At 36.2% G+C, this 21,393-nt stretch overlaps 3 protein-coding genes across 4 annotated transcripts; 2 read left to right on the plus strand and 1 right to left on the minus strand.

Moving 5' to 3' along the window:
• Positions 1 to 200: 200 nt before the first annotated feature.
• On the plus strand, positions 201 to 3,118 carry LOC113290279 (transcription factor bHLH121-like). 2 transcript variants are annotated; one of them, XM_026539900.1, is made up of 5 exons: positions 201 to 479; positions 893 to 1,008; positions 1,812 to 1,939; positions 2,030 to 2,527; positions 2,652 to 3,118. In XM_026539900.1, the coding sequence occupies exons 1-5, from the start codon at positions 397 to 399 to the stop codon at positions 2,802 to 2,804; spliced, it is 978 nt and encodes a 325-aa protein (XP_026395685.1). In that variant the 5' UTR covers positions 201 to 396; the 3' UTR covers positions 2,805 to 3,118. The 2 variants fall into 2 exon arrangements, with proteins under 2 accessions (XP_026395685.1, XP_026395676.1); XM_026539891.1 differs by having other exon boundaries at positions 202 to 479; positions 887 to 1,008.
• Positions 3,119 to 3,604: 486 nt separating this feature from the next.
• LOC113290301 (triosephosphate isomerase, chloroplastic-like) lies at positions 3,605 to 7,650 on the plus strand. Its single transcript, XM_026539919.1, has 9 exons — positions 3,605 to 4,007; positions 4,098 to 4,124; positions 4,371 to 4,440; positions 4,583 to 4,706; positions 4,924 to 5,008; positions 5,104 to 5,236; positions 5,835 to 6,008; positions 6,603 to 6,685; positions 7,325 to 7,650. Exons 1-9 carry the CDS (start codon positions 3,831 to 3,833, stop codon positions 7,379 to 7,381), a joined length of 930 nt encoding a protein of 309 aa, XP_026395704.1. The 5' UTR covers positions 3,605 to 3,830; the 3' UTR covers positions 7,382 to 7,650.
• A 456-nt stretch (positions 7,651 to 8,106) lies between these two features.
• LOC113290292 (calcium-dependent protein kinase 28-like) lies at positions 8,107 to 12,910 on the minus strand. The gene is made up of 12 exons (XM_026539909.1): positions 12,217 to 12,910; positions 11,910 to 12,040; positions 11,269 to 11,310; positions 11,024 to 11,135; positions 10,827 to 10,905; positions 10,472 to 10,641; positions 9,828 to 9,954; positions 9,537 to 9,652; positions 9,287 to 9,394; positions 9,127 to 9,189; positions 8,769 to 8,942; positions 8,107 to 8,661 (listed from the first exon to the last, which is right to left on the minus strand). Exons 1-12 carry the CDS (start codon positions 12,613 to 12,615, stop codon positions 8,494 to 8,496), a joined length of 1,689 nt encoding a protein of 562 aa, XP_026395694.1. The 5' UTR covers positions 12,616 to 12,910; the 3' UTR covers positions 8,107 to 8,493.
• Positions 12,911 to 21,393: the final 8,483 nt, after the last annotated feature.

The raw sequence follows: 21,393 nt of genomic DNA on the forward strand, positions 1-21,393 counted from the left end.
AAAGTGAATGTAACAATCACCCCCAGCCGTTGCTCTTACGATCTTTCGGGCGTGGGTGCGAATGGTCTCAGAATATTCTTCCTAACTAAAGATCCTGTCAGAGACACACACACGTGATAATGATAGCTCATCACACGTTGGATGCCTCTTTAGCCTGTTAAATTTAACGGTTCGAGATGGTAAACAAGCGTTCTGAGGATGTAAATTTGGATATACAACAAACAAACTTTATCTTCTGACACTGATCGCCATTTTCAATCAATCCACTTAAACAAAGATATTGTGGGTTTTCTCCGTGGATACCACTATCGAGTAAAATAGAGGCGGGCAAAAATAACTTCTCAGATCGGTAACTAGAAAACCCTAAATTTCTTTTGCCCTAATTATTATCAGGAGATGGATCAATGGAAGACAAAAGCATTCTGTCAATCTGGAGATTTAGCTGTCTCAGATATTCATCGATTCCCTCCTGAATCCAGGTTTGTAATTGTCTCGTTTTCTGTAATAGTTTTGCCTAATTTCTGAGGGGGTGCAATTGTTAACCCTAATATTTATGAAAATGAAAATTGGATATTAGGGTTTTTGGAATTTTTTGAACGATGGAAGGTGTAAATCATATAGCAGATTGATTTGTTTGTACTTTTGTTTTTGCTGTAGAGATTACTTTTGCCTTTTAGGTACAATTCAATGTTCATACTACTGTTGCCGTTACTGAAATTAACCCTACATCTTTTAGAAGTCTAGGTTAGTACTCAATCTAATCATGCGCATTTAGGTCAGTGTAGTCATCTGATCTGAGTGTGACTCCACTTATTTTTGCTTTTTTAAACCCCATTTCTTTCATCATATGCTGATAGAGAGCTAAATTTTTTAAATGTTTTTGAAGCCAAAGGCCAGAATTAGAAGTTAAGGATTCAATTGCTGCAAGAAAAGTTCAGAAGGCAGACCGAGAGAAATTGAGGAGGGATCGACTGAACGAGCAGTTTATGGAGTTGGGAAATGCATTAGGTAACATGATATGTTCTTTTTAGGTTTCAGTGTGCTTTTTAAGTAACATGAAATCTTGTTCTTCTCTACATTGCTGCTCTTTTACATTTTTTTTCTTTCTTTTCTTATGTTCCGCTCACCATGGATGACTCGACCTATTATCAATAAGTATAGACCTCCTTCTCTGCTACAAATAGCATCTGGTAGTAATATCTGTACTCTTATTCAGACGGTTTGGCTGCTGTGATGTTTTACAGAAATTAAAAAAAAAGAAGTGGATTTGTAAACCACTACCTACCTCATATTTGGTTATTGTTGCATGATGTTGGCACATGCCTTTTGAGGCTGGTGGGTTGATTTGCATCCTATTAGTTCCATTAACTGTCAAATATATATACATGATGTTCTACCATCTTACAGAGGAAAGATAGTAGAACATCATATATGGGGTGATGGGGATGTTCGTATAGCCACTCCTGACCCCATGATGCTAAGCAGGAAATGATATTATGGTTTTTATTCATTCACACATTTATGATTTAAACAACCAGTCGTTATCGCAAGTTGATATGCAGCCTATGGTCTCATCTCGTTGGATGGTGAGATTTTCTGGCAATCAGATGATAAACATTTAGATTCATGTTTTTTAGCTTGTCAGATTAGAAGTAGAACCTTTTCTTTTTGTTAGATGCGTAATTTCCATGATAGGTTTAAAGACTTATAAGATCCCTTGTGGTGCTTTGCTAAAAGTTGGTAAATAGTGTATGAGTTAGGCTTTGATTGTTTTCGTAAGCAAAATTTGATTGGCGACATCCTACTCGCAGATCCTGATAGACCTAAGAATGACAAGGCAACCATTTTAGGTGATACAATCCAAATGTTAAAGGATTTGACAGCTCAAGTCAACAAACTAAAAGAAGAATTTACAGCACTTTCAGAAGAATCAAACGAGGTAATGATACTCTCATCTTAAGTAATACTCATTTTCAGAAAGCCAAGTTAGTTGTGTATCATGACATTCGATGTTTTTTTTGCTAAACAGTTGACTCAGGAGAAAAATGAACTTAGAGAAGAGAAAGCATCCTTGAAATCAGATATCGACAATCTTAATATGCAATATCAGCAGAGAATCAGAGTTATGTTCCCCCCATGGGCTCCAATGGATCCTTCAGTTGTTATGGGTCCACATCCGTATCCGTACCCACTGCCAGTTCCTGTTCCTGCTGGGCCGATTCCCATGCACCCATCTATGCAGCCGTACCCCTTCTTTGCAAATCAAAATCTTGGTGGAATTCCCAATCCATGTTCTACTTACATGCCATTTTCATCTCCTCCTGCTAATGCACAAATGGAGCAAGTATCCCCCCAATTTGTATCCCCGCATATGCAGCCAAGCATTCGGTCCCATGTTTCAAGCAAACAAGATTCCAAAAGCAAATCATCTGATCGACAAAGAGGTAACAATGTTGAACGAAGTGACGGTTCTAATGACGTAGTAACTGAGCTGGAGCTCAAGACACCTGGTTCTACTGCAGACCAGGTAAATGTCTTCTGTGCTTCTCTTTTCAGAGGAAAAGAATCAAAGTTCAGGCCAAGTCTGATAACTTATCTTTCCGTGTGTATATACTAGACCACCCCTTCTTATATTTTAATGGTGTTTGCAGGAGGCGTCTTGTGCAGAGAAGAAGCGGAAGCAGTCCAAGCTGAAGGATAGTGAAGCTGGTAAAGAGGAGAGCTGTTCGAGTAGGTGTTCTTCCCGTGGTCTTCAGGATAGCTCTTCAAATAGTGTTGGAGATGCTCCGAAAGCTGACAAGTAAAATTTTCACTTGAAACTCCCAAGCAAGCAGTGGAGCCAACCACCATGTAGGGACCAACAGATGGTAGTAGGTAGCAAGGAGAGGTGTAAATATGGTGAAAGCAAAAATAGTACCATAATAGCAAAATGTAATTGTATGTCTTCTATTAATGTAACATCTTAAAAGCCTTCTTTTGGGGGGCGATTTTTGCTGATGTATGTTTTCCCCATAATTGGAGAGAGCATCCTCAGTTATTTTTTTCTGCAACTAGCATTTGTTAAATTCTTGGGAGAACTTGATGAGAATAGCAAGGACATTTTTATGGCTTAACTGAATTTTGTCTGTTCTTTCTGCTGCTAGTACTGATTTCGGAAACAAACAAAACAAAACAGTTTCAAAAAGATAATATCAACAGAGCTTCTCTTCTGAAGAAGATAAGACTTTGTTCCCTCCAGCAAAAATCTTATTCACAGAAAATTTTACCAGCTGAAGAAAAAACGTGACAGAACCGAGCGAACTAAATACAGTAGGACCCCGTTGGCAAGGCAGCAAGATGCAGCGAGACCCATACCGCCGGCCACACTCAATGGACAAAATGCTTCCGTTTTTTTATCCCTCCCTACTGGCTGAATGGGAACCTCATAGGATATACCCCATTAGATGGAGATTAGCGACAGAGATTAGGGTTAGGTTAAAAGAAACAGCCACCAACTTCGTTAAGATCAGAGTCGTACAAATTTGACGATGTTAAGATTAGTACACGTGTCAGAGCAGCAATGAAGCATACAATATCCAATTTTAATTAAAGAAAAAAAGATCCGCTAAAAATAATTTTGCAGCCGTCTCCTTCACTGATACTACTAGCCGGTTTTTAGTTGTTGCGCAGTTCAGAGTTTTTAATTCCTGTTGGAGGCTCAGAAAACAAGAAACTTTATAACTTGCTTTATATATAGATAGATAGAAAGGTAAATTAGGGCAAAAACATTTTTGCCCTGTTTGTTTGGTAAAGACTAAAAGAGTGGTGTGTTAGGTGAGATTTTTGAAGCAATGGCAATGGTATCAACATCTGTAGCATCTGGATTACGTTTTTCGAGCTTGAAATCTGAGAGATCTCAATCTCTTTCTACTACTGAATCATTCTTTCGTCAGATTGGTGCTAATCTAAGAGTTTCTTCTGGTAGGAAAGGTTGTAGAGGTGTTGTTGCCATGGCTGGTTCTGGAAAGGTGCTATTTTTACTATGTTTTCTGACATTAAGAGCTATTTTGAGTAATGGGGTTTATGTAATTCTAATTATTTTGTTCTTTTTGTTGCAGTTTTTTGTTGGAGGAAACTGGAAATGTGTAAGTATAAACAGCTATTACCTTTTTTTATTTGTTAGTGGGGATTTTAGATTCAGAGGAAATTAGTATTGATTTGCATACAAGGATTTCATATTAAAGGAAACATCTTTGTGGAAACTTACTGATTTATGTATGATACCCATGTTAATGTTTGTTGAAATGTACAGTGAAGAATTAGAACCTTCAATTGTATACGAGGCTCAATTCCATGACCTGATTTTTTGTTTGTGATTTCGGCTTATGTAGAATGGGACGAAAGAATCAATCAGCAAACTTGTTTCAGACTTGAATAGTGTGAAATTGGAAGCTGATGTTGGTAAGATAACACATTTCTGTTTTACCATATATAATGCAGCTTAACTTTTGGTTGGTGAAGGCATATGTTTTGTTTTGACGAATTTGTTTGAATCATGCCCAGTGAAATTATCTTACGTCTTTGTTTTATGTGAATAATGCAGATGTTGTTGTTTCACCTCCCTTTGTATACATCGATCAAGTAAAGAACTCATTAACTGATCGAATTGAGATATCTGGTCAGAATTCTTGGATTGGAAAGGGTGGGGCTTTCACCGGAGAAATCAGGTTATTTTCCATGTCCTAGTTGTTGTCATCATCATTACAATATCGTCTTTGTAGTTCCTTGACATCTCGAGATTACGAATAATTAGCTCTTTGGGTTTCGTTTCTAAACTAGGAGCAATTTCAGCAATGCAACCTTCATGAATATCAAAAACATTCCGGTTGTGTCTTTTAGAAGTCAAACTATCTCAATAACCTAAATTTCCTTTCCCATGTCTAGTGTGGAACAGTTGAAAGATATTGGCTGCACATGGGTCATTCTTGGGCACTCAGAGCGCAGACATGTCATTGGTGAAGATGATTCGGTAAATATTGCCAGTAGTATTTTGTGTAAGTGATTGTAAAGTTTGTTGCTTGGCAGTTAGTAACTTGAATGTTGACTGGTCCTTACCATTTTCAGTTTATTGGGAAGAAAGCTGCATATGCTTTGAGTCAGGATCTCAAAGTGATGGCATGCATTGGAGAAAAACTTGAAGAAAGAGAATCTGGGAAAACTTTTGATGTTTGTTTCCAACAGATGAAGGCTTTCTCAGGCACGGTTTTTCTCTTCCTTTTTCTGTTACCTTGGATAACTCATAATGCATGAAACCTTTTATTATTTGGCATGTCGACATTGCATTGAATGTCTGGATCCCGCAGTCTCTTTCCTGCATTTTTCATTTATCTTAACTTTCTAAGAGTCACTCTTCTCCCAATCCTGATTAAACCAGACATGTCCCTTTTACATATTTTTTTCTCTAGCAGTGTCCAACACCCCCTACGAGGATCTCATTTCCAGGTCACTCTGTCGGGCACCCTGTACAGGTGTCAGAAACCAACAGTGGTACACATATCACTGTTACATTGGATAATAACAAGGCAACCATCTAGTATTAGGTACCTTCACTTTGTTCAGATTGCTGAGACTCTTAAGTCATTATTTCACTGTGCTTGATGCTTAAACTTTCAATCATGCGTAGACTAGTATTGAAACTAAGTAACTTAGAAATGAACATGTGTTACGATGCACAGAGTTAATGCTACCTTGGGTTGATATCAGTATTCCAGGATTTTTTTTTGGAGAATTCCTCATGAAAATATGATGCACGGAATTACAGCTATCATAATATATGATATAATTGTTATGTGCAGATAACATATCCAATTGGGATAACGTTGTTATTGCCTATGAGCCTGTATGGGCTATTGGGACCGGTAAGGTGGCTAGTCCCCAACAAGCTCAGGAAGTTCATGTAGCTGTTCGTGATTGGCTAAAAAAGAATGTATCAGCAGAAGTTGCTTCTAAAACACGAATCATCTATGGAGGTATATATTGTGTGGCATATATACACTGTAATTGCTTTCAATGCTGGTCGAAAGTGCAGTAGCAGTACCTTATATTCCATTAGCTCATAAGGCTGTATTAGTTAATGTAGCTCCAATAGATGTTTTAGATTGATTTTTGATTTGTTTCGTTTCTACCTGAGCCTTCATTGTGACATGGCAATAGCTGCCATGCTTAAAAAAAAAGTTGCTATTTTGGAGAAAAATTATTTAAATATCAGATACACATTATTGAAAACTGTTGTCAAGGGTTTCAGTCGTTCTGAAAGGAAATGTTCAAGCTTGATATGTTATTTTGGAGAAAAATTATTTAAATATCAGATACACATTATTGAAAACTCTTGTCAAGGGTTTCAGTCGTTCTGAAAGGAAATGTTCAAGCTTGATATGTTATGTAGAATAGCAAAGTTTCACCTTCTTGATAGCAGCAACAATGGTTCAGATAGTTTATACAAATATAATAAATAAAACGATTCGAGGCTGATAATTTTCCATTTGTTACTATGTTTTAACCCCTTACTTCCTTAGATCCCTTAGTTTGGGCTATGTTAACCATCACCAATGTTATGCATGCAGGATCTGTTAATGGAGGCAACTGTGCGGAGCTTGCAAAAGAAGAAGATATCGATGGATTTCTTGTCGGCGGTGCTTCATTGAAGGTACATTCACCTTATAAACAGTTGGTATACTAATATATTCACCGAAGATTCTTGAGAGTTTGCCAAAACCCAAACACTTGCTAATAGCTCATTCACAAATATCCGTTGTCGGACTTATAGAAATATTCTCCTTATGTAACGCTTGGCCTTTTGGACAAGAGTGATCCCTCACCCATATAGGTTCATATTGGTCGTTAGAGGGAGTTCAAGCTGACTGTCACTCTATTTCCACTTGTTTTGACCTTTCTTAGGCCGTCCTTCTAACTCACTGATTTGACCTGATTTGGTGTTTCTGTGGGATATAATATAACTTATGATATTTATGTGTCACGAGTTTCCTCATATATGGAGATAATACCAAAATCATCTGCAGCAGTTCCGCAATTGTTTTTCCACAAGTTAAAGAGTCTAGTAGTGCATATCCACATCTGATAGTAGTTTGTGGCTTTGTGCCCTTAATGATCCGCAATTGTTTTTCTACAAGTTAAGAGTCCAGTACTGCATATGCAGCGTATCTACATCTGATAGTAGTTCGTGGCTGTGCCCTTAATGATCCACAATGGACTTGGCGGCAGTCCAAGTGAGTGAAGTGTTGTTCAATGTACTTACTGAGGTTGTGTTGGTTTGATGTCCTTTCAGGGTCCAGAATTCGCTACCATTGTCAATTCGGTGACATCAAAGAAGGTGGCTGCTTGATCATTCTGCTGTTCCAGTGTTACAAATTGAAAGTGGGTCCAATAAGTGCCAGAAGAAGACTTCTGTAGTAGCTTGTAACGATAGCATGATGTAGCCAATCCATGAGTGTTTTGATTTGTATTTATGAGGGTTTTAATCATGATCATCCTGGTTCCTTCATCCTAGAAATAAATGTTTGATTTTTTACCTTGTTGCGAACTGAAAGGATTGGCACGCTTATTGCTGATCAAAATAGGACCAATAAAAAACAAAAAACTAGTTTAGGCTTTTTTCTTGGCGCTCTCTCACCAAGCCTGTCAAATATAACCACAGAAGCGTCAAACTCAGTTCATGAATTTCATTTCGTCATGGTCCATCCGGTGGTAAGTTGCCAACTCTGACTTATGAATCAACGCTTCTGTCTTCTTGTTTCCTCTGGATTTCATTTTCTCATTCCAGACCGGCACACAATGCCAATACCTAAAGGACTTGCATCATTCTTCATTACAAAAGACTAGTGGCATCACCCCTGCAGCAAGTTCATCTAATGCTAAGTATCATTTCCATGATCTCATTAAGGGCGAGTCTAAGATAAAAGTATTATGATCTGGATCATGGTTCTTCTTTTGCAACATTATCATATCATATGGATGAACAAGGAACACAATCATAACAAAGGTAAAAGCTAAGAGAATGATAAGGATGATCTGGATGGAGATAAGAATAAGACTAGAGACCCTACAAAATGCACAAAACTGAGCCACCACATTTTGCATTAAATTAAATAGTTTATTTAATCACACAAATTGACAATTACAATGGAGGGAATAGACATTCAAGCCCCAGAGGCCAGAATGACGAAAGGATGTACAGTAGTAATTGACAGTCTGACACACCAAACGTTTCTTCAAAATGCTTTCACTATCTATGGTTGTTTTTCTCTATCAAAGACTTTCCTCTTGACTGTAGATTTGCAGAGTTCAATAGCCTGGTAAGGGAACAGTCTATTACATGGGGAAGCTCCTGCTGCCGGACAACGGACATGATCGGATCAAGTGCGGTCATCTCTAATAGTGTCTATATGATAATGTTCCCTCTTCTTCTCTAGATTTTCCTAACTTCTTCTTATGTTTCTATAACTTACGGGAATTCCGGTGTGCACCGGGTGAGGTGGGGATATTGCGTGAACCTATGCTTGCTGTTCTTAAGAGTCTCCTGAATTCGGATAAGCTTATTTTCCCATCTTTGTCTATGTCTGCCTCTTCCAGAAGTGGGTCAATGGATCCCTTCAGTCCAGTGTGCTGCATCAAAAAGCAAATTGTTACTAATATGGTACTTCTGGTGTCAGTCTTAGTAACAGATTCTTCCAACAAGACCATCCATTTTATACTAAAATTTCAAGACTCACCGCCTTTAGTTCATCTGGAGTGATGAATCCATCTCTATCCAAGTCAAATTTCTCAAATGCAGCCCTAGACCGCAATTGCCATTTCTCAGAATCATGTTCCCCTAACTGATGTACATGCAGAGTAGCTGCAACGAATTCTTGGAAGTCCACAAGCCCATCTGTGTTGCTGTCAATCTGCACCACACAATTAAAGACTAGTATTAAGGAAAAATAAAAGAGTAAAGAGGAGAAAAGACAAATCTTAATCCCTTGTATTCTTTCTAGTGCTCGAGTTTTCAAGCATAATGAATATTATTGGCCTAAGAGTATTATTTACTATATAAAATCTATTTAAAAAGTAGGATTTATTGGCCCTCACCGCTTGTAGGATCTCCACAACACGGGGCTCCTTCATTTTCCAAGGAAGATCTTTTGCCAGGGCCTGCAAAAAAGAACCGCATAAAGAAATGCTCTCAAAATTAAAATTGAGAAGGGATACAATTGCTAAATACCACCAACACAAATGCATGATGTCATACATGTCTCATTTCTTCAAGGCTAATAGATCCATTTTTATCTACATCGATGGCATCGAATTGATCCCGCAGATCAGACATCTCATCTTCGTTAAGTGTGCTCGCCAGTGCCTGCAAGTGACAATTAATGCAAAGAATTACAATCCCCGTGACTAAACAAAGAAGATCAACGGGAAAGACGGAACGAAGGAAAGTAGAAACAAGCTAGTTTTTTACTATATAGAAAAGGCTCAACAATATGGAAGTTGCATACCCTAAGTGCAAATTGCTTCAAACGACCATACTTCACGAATTGTCGCATGTTAGATAGAACAGATATATCTATAGGAATTTCCGAGGCATTTCCTCCTTCTCTAACCCATGGGTGTGCTGAAAAGATTATTTGGGAAAATCAGGAGACTAAGGGAAGTAGCCAACATAAAACAACTGAAGGAAAACGGCAATAACTGTTATTTATTATATATGGAAATGGTCTGTTGGCTGATCAACAGTTCCAACTGTCGGAGCATTTAGCTTTTATCAAGAGATAAAAATGAGCACATACACAAGGCTTGGGCTGCAGTTAACCTTGCACGAGGATCCTTCACCAACAACTTCTTAATAAAATCTTTGGCACTGTGGCTAATGCTAGGCCATGGCTTGCGCCGAAAATCAGGTTTGTTCTTTAAGACCTGTAAACCATGGATGAAAGTATTATTTCAGAGGGAACACATTAATATGTAAGGAATAGTAATAACAAAATACGACAGAAATGTTTGAATTTGAAAAGTATCAGATTCTACTTTAATTTAGCGGTTATATCTGTGTAGTTTATTAATGTCCAACACCATTACAACTCAAACGTAAATGACAAAATGGTGTATCCAAATAGGCTCAGTCTCATTTCTTGTTGAAATTGGTTATGATATTTAAAATAATGATCCGTCAGACATAGCGAAATCCAAATTTTTCTATTCACTAGGGAATAATGAAGAATTTCTAAAGTAGTTGCTTAAGCAGAACGAGTTGTTAGCAGTTCTCTGTAAAATGAAAATTAATTCAAGAACCTTAGGTTACAACATTTGGTGATTCACTGAACTGTTTATTTTTAGAGTCGACCATCAGTGTCTAGCCTATTCCACATTTTCCACTCAGCTAAATATTTTGCATTTGTTTTCACCACCTTATATGTAAAGAAATATGCCCTACCTCCTTGAATATGCCGTCTTCGGTCTTATCCCAAAATGGACGCCTACCGCAGAGCAGAATATATGTAATTACACCGATACTCCATACATCGGACTCGGGCCCTGATTTGCGTTTCAATACTTCTGGTGCAACATAGTAGGCACTACCAACAATATCTTGGAATTTCCTCCCTGAGATCAGCAACGAAGCATACAAGATGTTGAACCATGAGAACAAAGAGAAATCCAATCCTTGCATCCAGTGCAAGAACTTTCACGAGTTGAAAATGAAACAGATAGAAATAATCCATTTTGCAGTTAGAGTAAGACTTCAGCTCCTAAATATCTTGGCAAAAATCGACAGAATTTACACTGACCTGGTTTTATGAAGTCTGATAGACCAAAATCCGTCGCCTTAAGAGGTGAATCAAGTTTCGGTGACTTGAAAAGAAAATTCTACAAACAACAACATGATTACAGTCAGTAATAAGTAGATTGTGAGCAAGAATTCAAAGACAATAAACTCAACACCTCACATAGTCCCATGTACAGTATATGTGCAGTTGGGCGTTACCTCAGGCTTCATGTCACGATGTACCAAACCATTTAAATGGCACTCAGCTGCAACTCTAAGCATCTGCCGCACTATTACTGCTGCATCTTTCTCTGTGTAACGACTATCCTTCCTGTGCAAAATAATCAACTCCAGCATAAGTAGTGTAGCGACTAACTATATACAGCATATATGTAGAAACGAAACACGCCCCATACAGAAGGTAAGCAAAACATAAGTATTCCCAAAGCGTATAGAAATCTTACTTGGAAAGAATTCGATCCAGTAGCTCACCACCCTCGCATAACCTGATATAATAAAGAAACACGAAGTAAGAAATTTTTCTATCTGAAGCAAATAGAAATAACACCTACAGAAAGAAAGAGATAAAGTCCAAGTAAAAGTTCGGTTTTCATCCAGTTTCGAGTAAGATAACAATATCCATCCCATATTTAAAAGTCAAATAGTTATAGTCGGGGTTAGCAGTATATGATGTGAATAATACACTTTTGGCCTCTGCTTGTTACCCAGAGAAGAGTTGAATGATGCAAATGAGATAAGATGCCTTGATATTGCTGGGAATGAAGCTAATTTTAGTTTCCAATTTTGTTTTTGGACATTAAGAAAGCAGCACAAGAGCTGTGGTCTTTTGGAGTTTCTGTAGTTCTGAAGATTTTCACAACCCTCATTGCCTTTCACTATAAAGGCTCAACGCAAAATTCAATCGAATATAGCGTGCTCCCTACAGAACACATCATTTTATCTGCGTCATGCCACTTTTCACCAGATACGAAGTGCACTCTAACAAGTACAACTTCTGTTGGCAGTTCATTTTAAAGTTTAATCATCCAACACAGGATCAGAAAGTATATTTTTAACTGTGAAGTAGCTTTAGGTGAAGACTTACTCCATTGCTATATACACATACGAATCATCCTCGAACGCATTATGAAACTGAACCACGTTTTCATGACCTGTAAGAGCTTGCAATATCTTGACCTCTCGTTTAACATCCTCAACAGCAATAGGGAGAACCATCTGTCCAAAAAATAAGAACTTAGTCAAAAATTTACCAAGTAAAGAAAGATCCATCCAAATTCATCTACAAACAGTCACCAAAACCCCTAATTAGCAGCATCAAAATCACAATTGAAATCCCAAAGCACACAAAGCACGCAAAAAAGATGCAATTAAGAAAAATGAATAAAGGGTACCTTATTTTTATCAATTCTCTTAACAGCAACTCGATCTCCATTAACTTTATCAGTAGCAACGAAGGTATAACCAAATTGGCCATGTCCTAATAATTTCCCAATTGAATATCTCCTATCAAAATCCTTATCATATCCAAAATCTGTTCTTTTTCCATATGGTATAATCCCAGTAGACCTTTTACAATTCCCTCCTTTCTCTTTTTGTTTGTAATTTCTACAAGGGTCTTGCTGAGTTGTTGAACAACTCTCAGTCCCTTCTTTTTTGTTCTTACTAATAGTAGTAGTATTCGTTCTACCTGCAGTTGTTGTTGTGGTTGTGGTAGTGGTGGTGGCGGTTCTACCTGAAGGAGTATTGCTGTTAGAACCACTGACTTTGGTTCTAGAAAGACAAAGACCCATGATTGATTCGTTCTTCAAAGGAGACTATTGTACTCAGTTATCAGTTTTTTTTAGTTGTGTTTTGTAGAGGGAGTGAAATTTAGTTGCATAATAATAAATAGAGCAACTAATCTTCTGGTTCATTGCAAATGAATGACAGTTTTATTATGAGAATGGTGATGAGATGATTTTGGTAGGAGCAGCTTAGGAAGGTTTAAAGTAAAGAGAAGGAAGTAGAGAAGAAAGAGCTGCTTGTTGGTCAATACTGCTTCAACACTCTTTTCTCTCTCCTCCATCACAGACAGAGGGTGGCTTCTTCTCCTCCTCTGTTGGATTTTTTCTTTTTTTACCTTTTCCTGGTTTTTATATGTTTTACTTTCTTAAGCTTTTTTATTTTTGGAAATTAATAATGAAAGGAAAATAAGGACATGTTTCACTTTTTTATTTTTAAAAATTAATAAAAAAAAAGTTACAAAAATAATAAGCAGTTTATAAAAGAACAAGCAATTCAGAGGTGCGCAAGTGAATTGGAGGATATTTCTATTGTAGCTGGCAGCATGGTTTTTCAATCCCAATAATATATATCGGCATAGTTTTTCCAATGACGGCAGCTGTAGCAAATATCCTCAATTAATTTGTGTATCCTTCACTTGCTTGTTTATATAAAAGCCATAACCTTATTTGCTGGTAAAAGAAAAATAATAAGGAAGATCACAGAAAAAATACATCTTCGAGCTCATCTCAACGTTTAATGTGAAAAATTGGAGTGTAGGTATTCATATGTTTTGGCCTACCATTAACTTATAAGAGCCTAACAAAACCTAGAAAGAAAATTCGATAATGTTGTTTCTGAAGTATCTTCCTATCGTATTCCATATCGACTAGCATGTTGTGTCTATTAGTATCAGTAGTGCTAGTTGTCGTGGTTCACTTCTCGGAGGTGGTCGATTTTTCTATTTCGAATATTCGTGTTCTTCAGATAAATCTGTCGAACGACTCTCTTTTAAAACACCAAAAGTCACAACATTTCTTATATATTTCCAACACTATTTGTACCACTTTTATCATATGAAGCTGGATTTATACTTGCATCAATCTATAGGTCTACTAGAAGAAGGTTTATCTTAAAAAGCTGGATTAACTATTTGTGCCACTTTATTTGCCTTATGTTGTTCAAATTTTTAATAACTTCCTTCATAGAATTTTCCTGGCTTCTTAAACGGCTTGGAGTTTGAGCATTAAGTATCAAATTCGTTGAAGAAGCCTATTTTCCTTGTCGTTGTTAGCCGATTCCTCAATATTATCATTTTTGGAACTCGAACATGGTAGATCACCAACTTTTAGCATGTATTGATGTACAACTTTTTTGAGTTTCTTCTTTGAATCAATCTGTTGGAAATTTTGTGTATATATGTATGTTGCAATAAAATTATAAAAAGAAGAAGAATGCAAACCCAATTAGATCAAACCAGAGTCGAGGCAAGGATTATATCCTCTAGCCTTAAGACAGATTCACCCCACACTGGTGCTTACGGATTATCAATGTCTGTCTCCCAGGATACAACGACTTACTTCTCGATGTAGTAGCACTCTAAACTTCGAGAAACGGTGAACCAAATCTTAAACTGATGAACTCTCTTAATTGACACAAACTTGATGATTTCTATTGAATGCAACAGGTTGATTATTAGTTTTGTGGTTGTTTTTCTAACATAATTGTGCATGGTATTTTATAGATGTCAATAATACCTCTTTGCTAAACCATCATGATTCTTCATGGAGTTTCCATCAAGGGTCTTTTCTGAAAGGTCATTTCCTTTCACGTCTCTGAAAGGGTTTAGTTTGGTTTCCAAATTGAAACTACCCTAACTAAACGAACCAAAAACTTAATTGGACCAACTCCAAAACCCAACTCTATTAGGTATTAGACAAGGGATTTATAATTCATCTGAAATTCTATTTAATTTTCCAGCATAATCTTATTTACTATTGTAGCGGGAGCAGTAGCAGCCAGAGCTGCTTGAGATATTCTTTTGTATTCTCTTATTACATTCAATATTTGTAGTAGGTTAGAACCTTTTCATATAATACAAAAACAACAAAGGCAAAGCCTTCGCGCTTTAACCTTTACAGAGAGGCTCTATAAAATCAAATTCAATCAACATTTTAACAAGATGTCTAAAATGGTGAGTAACAATAGCATCGTTTACTTTCATTGGAGAGAGAAGTACACCAAATATTACATACCAAATTATAAGTTTGAACCCACTCACAGCCAAAGACCAACGTTGGTGCTAATTTAAAGTTTGGAACCCACTTCCTATGAACCATTCCAGGTTTAAGGTGATAAACACTAGCAAGTAGATTCCGCGTAGATATAAGGGATGGAGGGAGTAGATTGTTATCCTTTAAAATCTTAGAGATGTGAATTCCTTAAGAGCATTATTTCGACGATTGTTATAGACGGGCTTCGAGAAAATGTATTTCCTTCGCTATAATGCCATCATTTTGACTAGGGTTTGCTGCACTGCACTTTAGTTTCTCAAATTGTTGTAATATATGTTTTTCTTTCTGAAGCAAATATAAAGCAAACCATAAATTATTGGTAACAAAATTCAAATCAATGATTAATTATTTATTTTTTTGTTGAGATTTTCCACTATGGGTGAAGAGTTATAATCCTGCTATTTTTTTTTAAAGCATGCATGCAATCCTGTTAATTGAATATTAAAATAGGTATCTCAACTAAAGAAAATTAAGATGAAATATGATTATCTTTTTAGAACATTAAAATATTTGAAAAAATCTTGGAGTAGTATTATATCAGTCTTACGTTGATTCAACGCATAAATTTTCCTGGATGTAAGTCTTTTTATTCATGTCAATCTATTCTGATACATTATTTATCAATTCTTTTTTAAAACATATTATTTTTCAATTGTCTAAAATGGATGTTTTTTAATAAAATGTTTTTTTTGAAGCATTATAAGATGCATTAGGAAACTATAAACAAGTTCTTGATAAGCACAATTGATGGAGTCGTTGATGCTGATGACAAAATTGAGCAATGGTCCCATATATCAGATATAACCCAGCAGGTTAATAAACCTTGGATCCTCATCGGGGACCTAAATGTTATTTTGGACCAAGATGAAAAACAAGGAGGAAACAAGACGTGTTCAAGCAATAAATCCTTCATCATCCAGACAATTGACGCATTGGGTCTTCAAGATGCGGGATACGATGGCGCTCCATTCACATGGTCAAACAACAGAAAGGGTGAAGTAAACATCTACGAGAGAATCGATAGAGCTCTAATATCCTTCATGTGGTCTCGGATCTTTCCGGACACCAAGGTAAATCACCTCCCAAGAGTAGGTTCTGATCATACGCCAATCTTATTAGATTCAAATCCGGAAAAACAAAAAAAAATCAAAAACCGTTTAGGTGCATTAGATCTTGGTTAACTCATCTGACTCTTTCCATGGTAGTTGAGGCCTCTTGGAAACTGCACTTTGAAAATTCCTCAGAAAATAATTTTTCGCGGCTTCTAAAATTCTCTCCTCAAATCTAACTCAGTGGAACTCGGACACCTTCAGGAACATCCATAAAAATATTAAGCTCTTATCCATAGGTATGGAAACATTTCCAATGACATAGAATAGCTAAAAAATATCCAAGTTGAGTTAGGAAATTGGTACAAAATAAAAAAAAAATGATTTTTATCACCAACTCTCAAGAGATAAAGTCTTCAAAGATTACAATCAGAATACAAAATACTTCCATGCCACTGCCTCCAACAGGAAAAGAATCAATGCAATAAATTCCCTAAGAAAGCCATCCGGTCTTTGGATTTCAGATAGAGATCAAATCAACTCACTTCTGATTAATCATTTCCAACAAATAGGCACTTCCCAAAACAACGATTCTAATTTTGATTTAGCCAGCATAATAAAACCTTGCATATCTGTTGAGGAAAACTCCTCTCTGATAGAAGTTCCCACTAAAGAGGAAATTTTGCTAACGTTATCCAACATGAACCAGTGGGGAGTTCCGGGTTCGGATGGTTTCCAACCGGGTTTTTTCAAGGCTAATTGGGACATCCTCCGGCCGGATATAATTTACCAAGTCCAAGATTTATTTAAATCGGGTATTCTTAATAAAGATTTCAACTACTCCTTCAAAACCTTCACAATCCAAAAAATTTCACTTCTCATACTCCGGGAGATTTTAGACCTATAAGCTTGAGCAATACAATTTATAAACTAATCTCAAAAATTCTTGTAAATAGGTTAAAAACCATCTTAAATAAGCTAATTTCTCCCTATCAATCAGCTATTCTTCCTGGAAGACAAATTACAGGCAACATCGTAATAGCCCATGAATTTATCAATTTACTGAAGACTTCCAAAACAAGAAAAGGTCACCTGGCGCTAAAAAAAGATTTCTCGAAAGCTTTTGATAGGGTGGAGTGGAGTTTCTTATAAAAGGTTCTATCCGCTTTTGGCTTTAATGAAAAATGGATACAGCTCATTATGCAATGTATATCAACAACCTCCTTTTCGATTCTTCTTAATGGTTTTCCAGGACCACAATTCAACACCTCGAGAGGATTAAGGAAGGGAGATCCTTTAGCACCGTATACATTCCTAATATGCATGAAAATTCTCTCCAGACTCCTTGAAAAGGCGATTGAAGGAGAAAAAAAAATTCGAATTCCAAATTAACAAGAACGCCCCAAATATCTCCCATCTTTTCTGTGCAGATGATTGTTTCTTATTCACCAAAGCGGATCTGGGGGAAGCAAAAATCTTACTGGAAATCTTACAGTTATTTAGCAAAATCACTGGCCATATGGTAAAACTGCAAAACCAAGTGTATACTTTAGTCCTCGCATTCATCCAGAACATGGGAAAATAATCGCAAAAATTTGGAAGTCCCTTTGATGACTAAAAATGATAGATACCTTGGTAACCCGTTTTTTTTTTTTTGATAAAAACCGAAAAGCCAATTTTGCTCCCCTCTTACAAAAATACTACTCCACCCTACAAGGTTGTAAATCAAAACTCTTATCTCAATGGGGCAAAACTGTCTTGATTAAATCAATTCTCCAAGCCTTCCGAAATTATCAAATCCAAGTTCTTGCTCTACCAAAAGAAATACTTGATCAACTGGACCGTATCCAGAGAAATTTCTGGTGGAATAAAGATGGGAATAAAAGACAAGGAGGGTTCATAAAAGCTTGGACAAACATCTGCAAGCCCATTTCTCAAGGCAGTTTAGGTTATCAATTCAATATTGTTCTCCTCACAAAACTAGCTAGCAGATTGATTGCTGCACAAGATCAACTATGGGTTCAACTTCTTAAAGCCAAATATTTCCCAAACTCACTTGCTTTAGAAGGATCCAGAACTTCGAATTTGTCTTGGATTTGGACAAGCATACAAAAAGGTTTAGAGCAGATAAAAGGAGATTTTATCTGGAAAGTCAAAAATGGAGCATCGATAAAGATATGGGAAGACATATGGATTCCTAATTCAGATGTTGTCCATAAAATTCCCAATTTACAAGATCCATCTCCAAAAATGGTTCAAGAGTTAATAACGAAGGTATTTCTATGGGAAAAGATTTGGAAAATTCCATCTATTCCAAGAATAAGACTTTTTATATGGAAACTAACGCAAAAGGTTCTTAAAACCTCTTCCTGATTGAGAGCCCACAATCCAGAGATTGATACTCAATGTGAATTGCGTAATAATCAAGGTCAAGAGACGAAACAGCATTTATTTAGATAGTGCCCTTTCGCAAAAGCAATTTGGTTCGGGTTTTCCCTCGGAAACTTAAACTCAAGCTACAGTACAAACCCGATTATATCTTGGGTTAGATGGTGGATGACAGAAACTGAATTAGTTGGTTTTACAGAAAAAATTTCCACAATTCTCTGGTTCATCTGGAAATATAGATGTTTGGTGATTTTTGAAAAAATAAAACCAAATCCGACTGATCTAATAGATCGGATAAATAGATTTTTAAACTCTACCCCGTCAACAACCAATTCTAAGGCTTTAAATACTCAAAAAACACTACCAAACGATCAAAACTGGTCTAAATTAAACTCAGACTGGATTATATTTTTCGACACCTCTTTTGAGAAAGAAGATTTGACGATAGGTTATGGCTTTATCCTTTACTCCGCGGATCATGAAACTTTCATGCAGTTATCAGCAGGCTCGGATTGGGAAGCATCGGCTCTTCAAGCGGAATCAAAATCCTTATTAAAAGCAGTTACTTGGCTAAAAGAAAATATTTTGTTAAGCCTCTCAATTGTCACTGATTGTAAAGATCTGGCAGACAACATCAATAAAGTAAGCAAAGATTTCTCTTTGGAAGCTGAAAATACTTTACAGGAAGTGGAAGATAATTTTGAGCGATCTTCCTCAAGCACAGGTAAAATATATTGCTACAAGGTATAATTCTGCTGCAGATTACATCGACAAGGAAGCAAGGATTAAAAACCTTCAGCACATGTCGTCTCGGTTAAATCAAAAAATTCAAAAAGCTAGCATTTTATCTAATGTTTTTGATAAAGAGGGAGGATCCATGGACACTCTTAGATGGACAAGGTCAAACAAGAATTTGCGCCATTTTCTCCGTAAAGCCCAAACGACAATGAATTTAAGTGTAATATTTTGATGATATGTTCCTCTTATAAGACTCTACATTCCTACAAAAAAATGAACGCAATTCGAGATAACAAACTTCACCATCTACCAATCCTAATTTTAACCGTTAAATTTGAACGGTTGATATTCAAAGGGGTAGATGGTCGTTTTGTACATCTATGGTGAAGAGTTATAACCCTGCTAATTTATTTTTTTAAAGCATGTGTGCGATCCCGCTAATTGAATATGAAAATAGGTATCTCAATTAAAGAAAATTTAGATGAAATGTGATTATCTTTTTAGAAAAAGAAAATATTTGATAAAATCTTGGAGTAGTATTATACCAATGTTACATCCGATTCAACGTATAAATTTTCCTGGACATAATTCTCTTTTTTCATGTCAATTTATTCTGATACATTATTTATCAATCTTTTTTTAAGAATCTTATTTATCAATTATCCAAAATGGAAATGGATGTTTTTTTTTTAAATAAAATGGTTTTTTTTTGAAGCATTATAATTTCTTTTACCATTTTGTCAATTCTTTTTTTGAGCATATTATGATACATTCATATTATTCTGATGTTTGTCCATACTATAAATACAAGTAAACATTACTATAAACAAATTACATCTGTACTTGCCCCCTCCACTGTTGGACCAACAAGACAGTGAAGTTTAACTTCCATAACTAGAAGCTATCCGCTTACGCCTATTGTCCTCTTATCCCAAACTTCGGGTTGCTTTAGAGGGGTTGAAAGAAACTTGTTACCCATCACCGAGTTAGTCCTCCATTTCAAGTACAAAATTACTGGAGTAAAAAGCTTTAGGAAAAAAAGAGGCTTTACTCGATTAATATATAGTAAAGATGGTCAAGAACATACAATTTCTTTTACCTTTTTGACTAGTCATAAAACACCAAGGTGACCAAATTAGTGATGCAAAAACTCCAGCCATATGTTGAGAGTTATAAGAACTCCATTTCCCCCAAAAGTGATACAAAAACTCCAAATCCAAAATAATAATTTAAATTAGATTTTTTCCTATTTCAGAAATACCAGGCTTACCCTTTTTTATGCTTTTCTTTGTACGAGATATTAATTCCCCAATCTCTCTTAAACTCTCAAACCACCACTGAAACCAGTACCACGTCTATATCTTTCATTAACACCATCGCCGCCTCCTTCACCAGCAGCAACACCTCAACCTCCTACTCTTGCACCACCACTAAACCCACTGCAATATCCTGATCCTCCACCAAAATCACCTCCACAACTCCTCTTCCTACCATTACACCTCAATCAAACCCATTTCCATGTCCTTATCTACAAGCAAATTCGAAATACAGATCTCGATTCAACGAAGATTGGGTATTAATTTTTTGAGTTAAATCGATTTGTATCAATGATGATGACGGTGGTGGTACTCCAAATCATATAATTTTACCGAACCTCCTACTCCTCCTCTTCCGATCCAACCTTCAATTTCTGACCATCTTCGAGAATCACTAAACAAAAAGTTGAATCACAATGATGATATATCATTATCATCATCATCTATTGTTTGATTTGAAGAAATTTCACCTCAACCTCAACTATTACAAGAGGTGCGTATTTCATTTTAGGGTTTTTTTGTATCTAATTTCCAATCAGAATCTGATTTCTAAAGAATTTGGTTTTAATTTTATGAATATCAGCTTTCAAAAGATTAACATCGGTATGAATACCTGATGGTGCTGGAATTCGGTCTTTTGTATGGAAGGTAATCAGTTTTCTTTTGATTTTTTAGGTTAAAAATTGAATGAATTTTGAGTTGGGTTTTTACAACAATTAAGGTAAATAAAAATGAATTTTATCTATTTATACGAGAAGAAATGTTTTGTTGTAAATGTGGTTGGATATGTGTTGAGATCATATGAAACAACAACTGCATCACTATTGTGGTATGATGAGGTTTACAAGCGAAGCGAAGTGAAGCGAAGTGAAGATTTAGTCATGTATGGGTAGACTTTATAGTCATATGGAGATGTATTTTGCCTATTTGACTGTTCTGAATGGGATTTTTGTATCTAATTCTTCTGCTGTTTAGATTTATGATGTAGTTAAATTCTATTTTGTTTATATTTGCTCCAAACT

This window comes from Papaver somniferum, chromosome 1, assembly GCF_003573695.1.
Source record: "Papaver somniferum cultivar HN1 chromosome 1, ASM357369v1, whole genome shotgun sequence".
Classification (NCBI taxonomy): Eukaryota; Viridiplantae; Streptophyta; class Magnoliopsida; order Ranunculales; family Papaveraceae; genus Papaver; species Papaver somniferum.

Coding starts and splice junctions, on each gene's coding strand:
- LOC113290279 (XM_026539891.1), top strand. CDS start 397: ATGGATCAATGGAAGACAAAAGCATTCTGTCAATCTGGAGATTTAGCT. Junction 1,940..2,029: donor TTTCAGAAGAATCAAACGAG/GTAATGATACTC, acceptor TTTGCTAAACAG/TTGACTCAGGAGAAAAATGA. Junction 2,528..2,651: donor CTGGTTCTACTGCAGACCAG/GTAAATGTCTTC, acceptor TGGTGTTTGCAG/GAGGCGTCTTGTGCAGAGAA.
- LOC113290301 (XM_026539919.1), top strand. CDS start 3,831: ATGGCAATGGTATCAACATCTGTAGCATCTGGATTACGTTTTTCGAGC. Junction 4,707..4,923: donor GCTTTCACCGGAGAAATCAG/GTTATTTTCCAT, acceptor TCCCATGTCTAG/TGTGGAACAGTTGAAAGATA. Junction 5,237..5,834: donor ACAGATGAAGGCTTTCTCAG/GCACGGTTTTTC, acceptor TGTTATGTGCAG/ATAACATATCCAATTGGGAT.
- LOC113290292 (XM_026539909.1), bottom strand. CDS start 12,615: ATGGGTCTTTGTCTTTCTAGAACCAAAGTCAGTGGTTCTAACAGCAAT. Junction 9,653..9,827: donor AACTGCAGCCCAAGCCTTGT/GTATGTGCTCAT, acceptor TAATCTTTTCAG/CACACCCATGGGTTAGAGAA. Junction 8,943..9,126: donor TTGTGGAGATCCTACAAGCG/GTGAGGGCCAAT, acceptor TGTGTGGTGCAG/ATTGACAGCAACACAGATGG.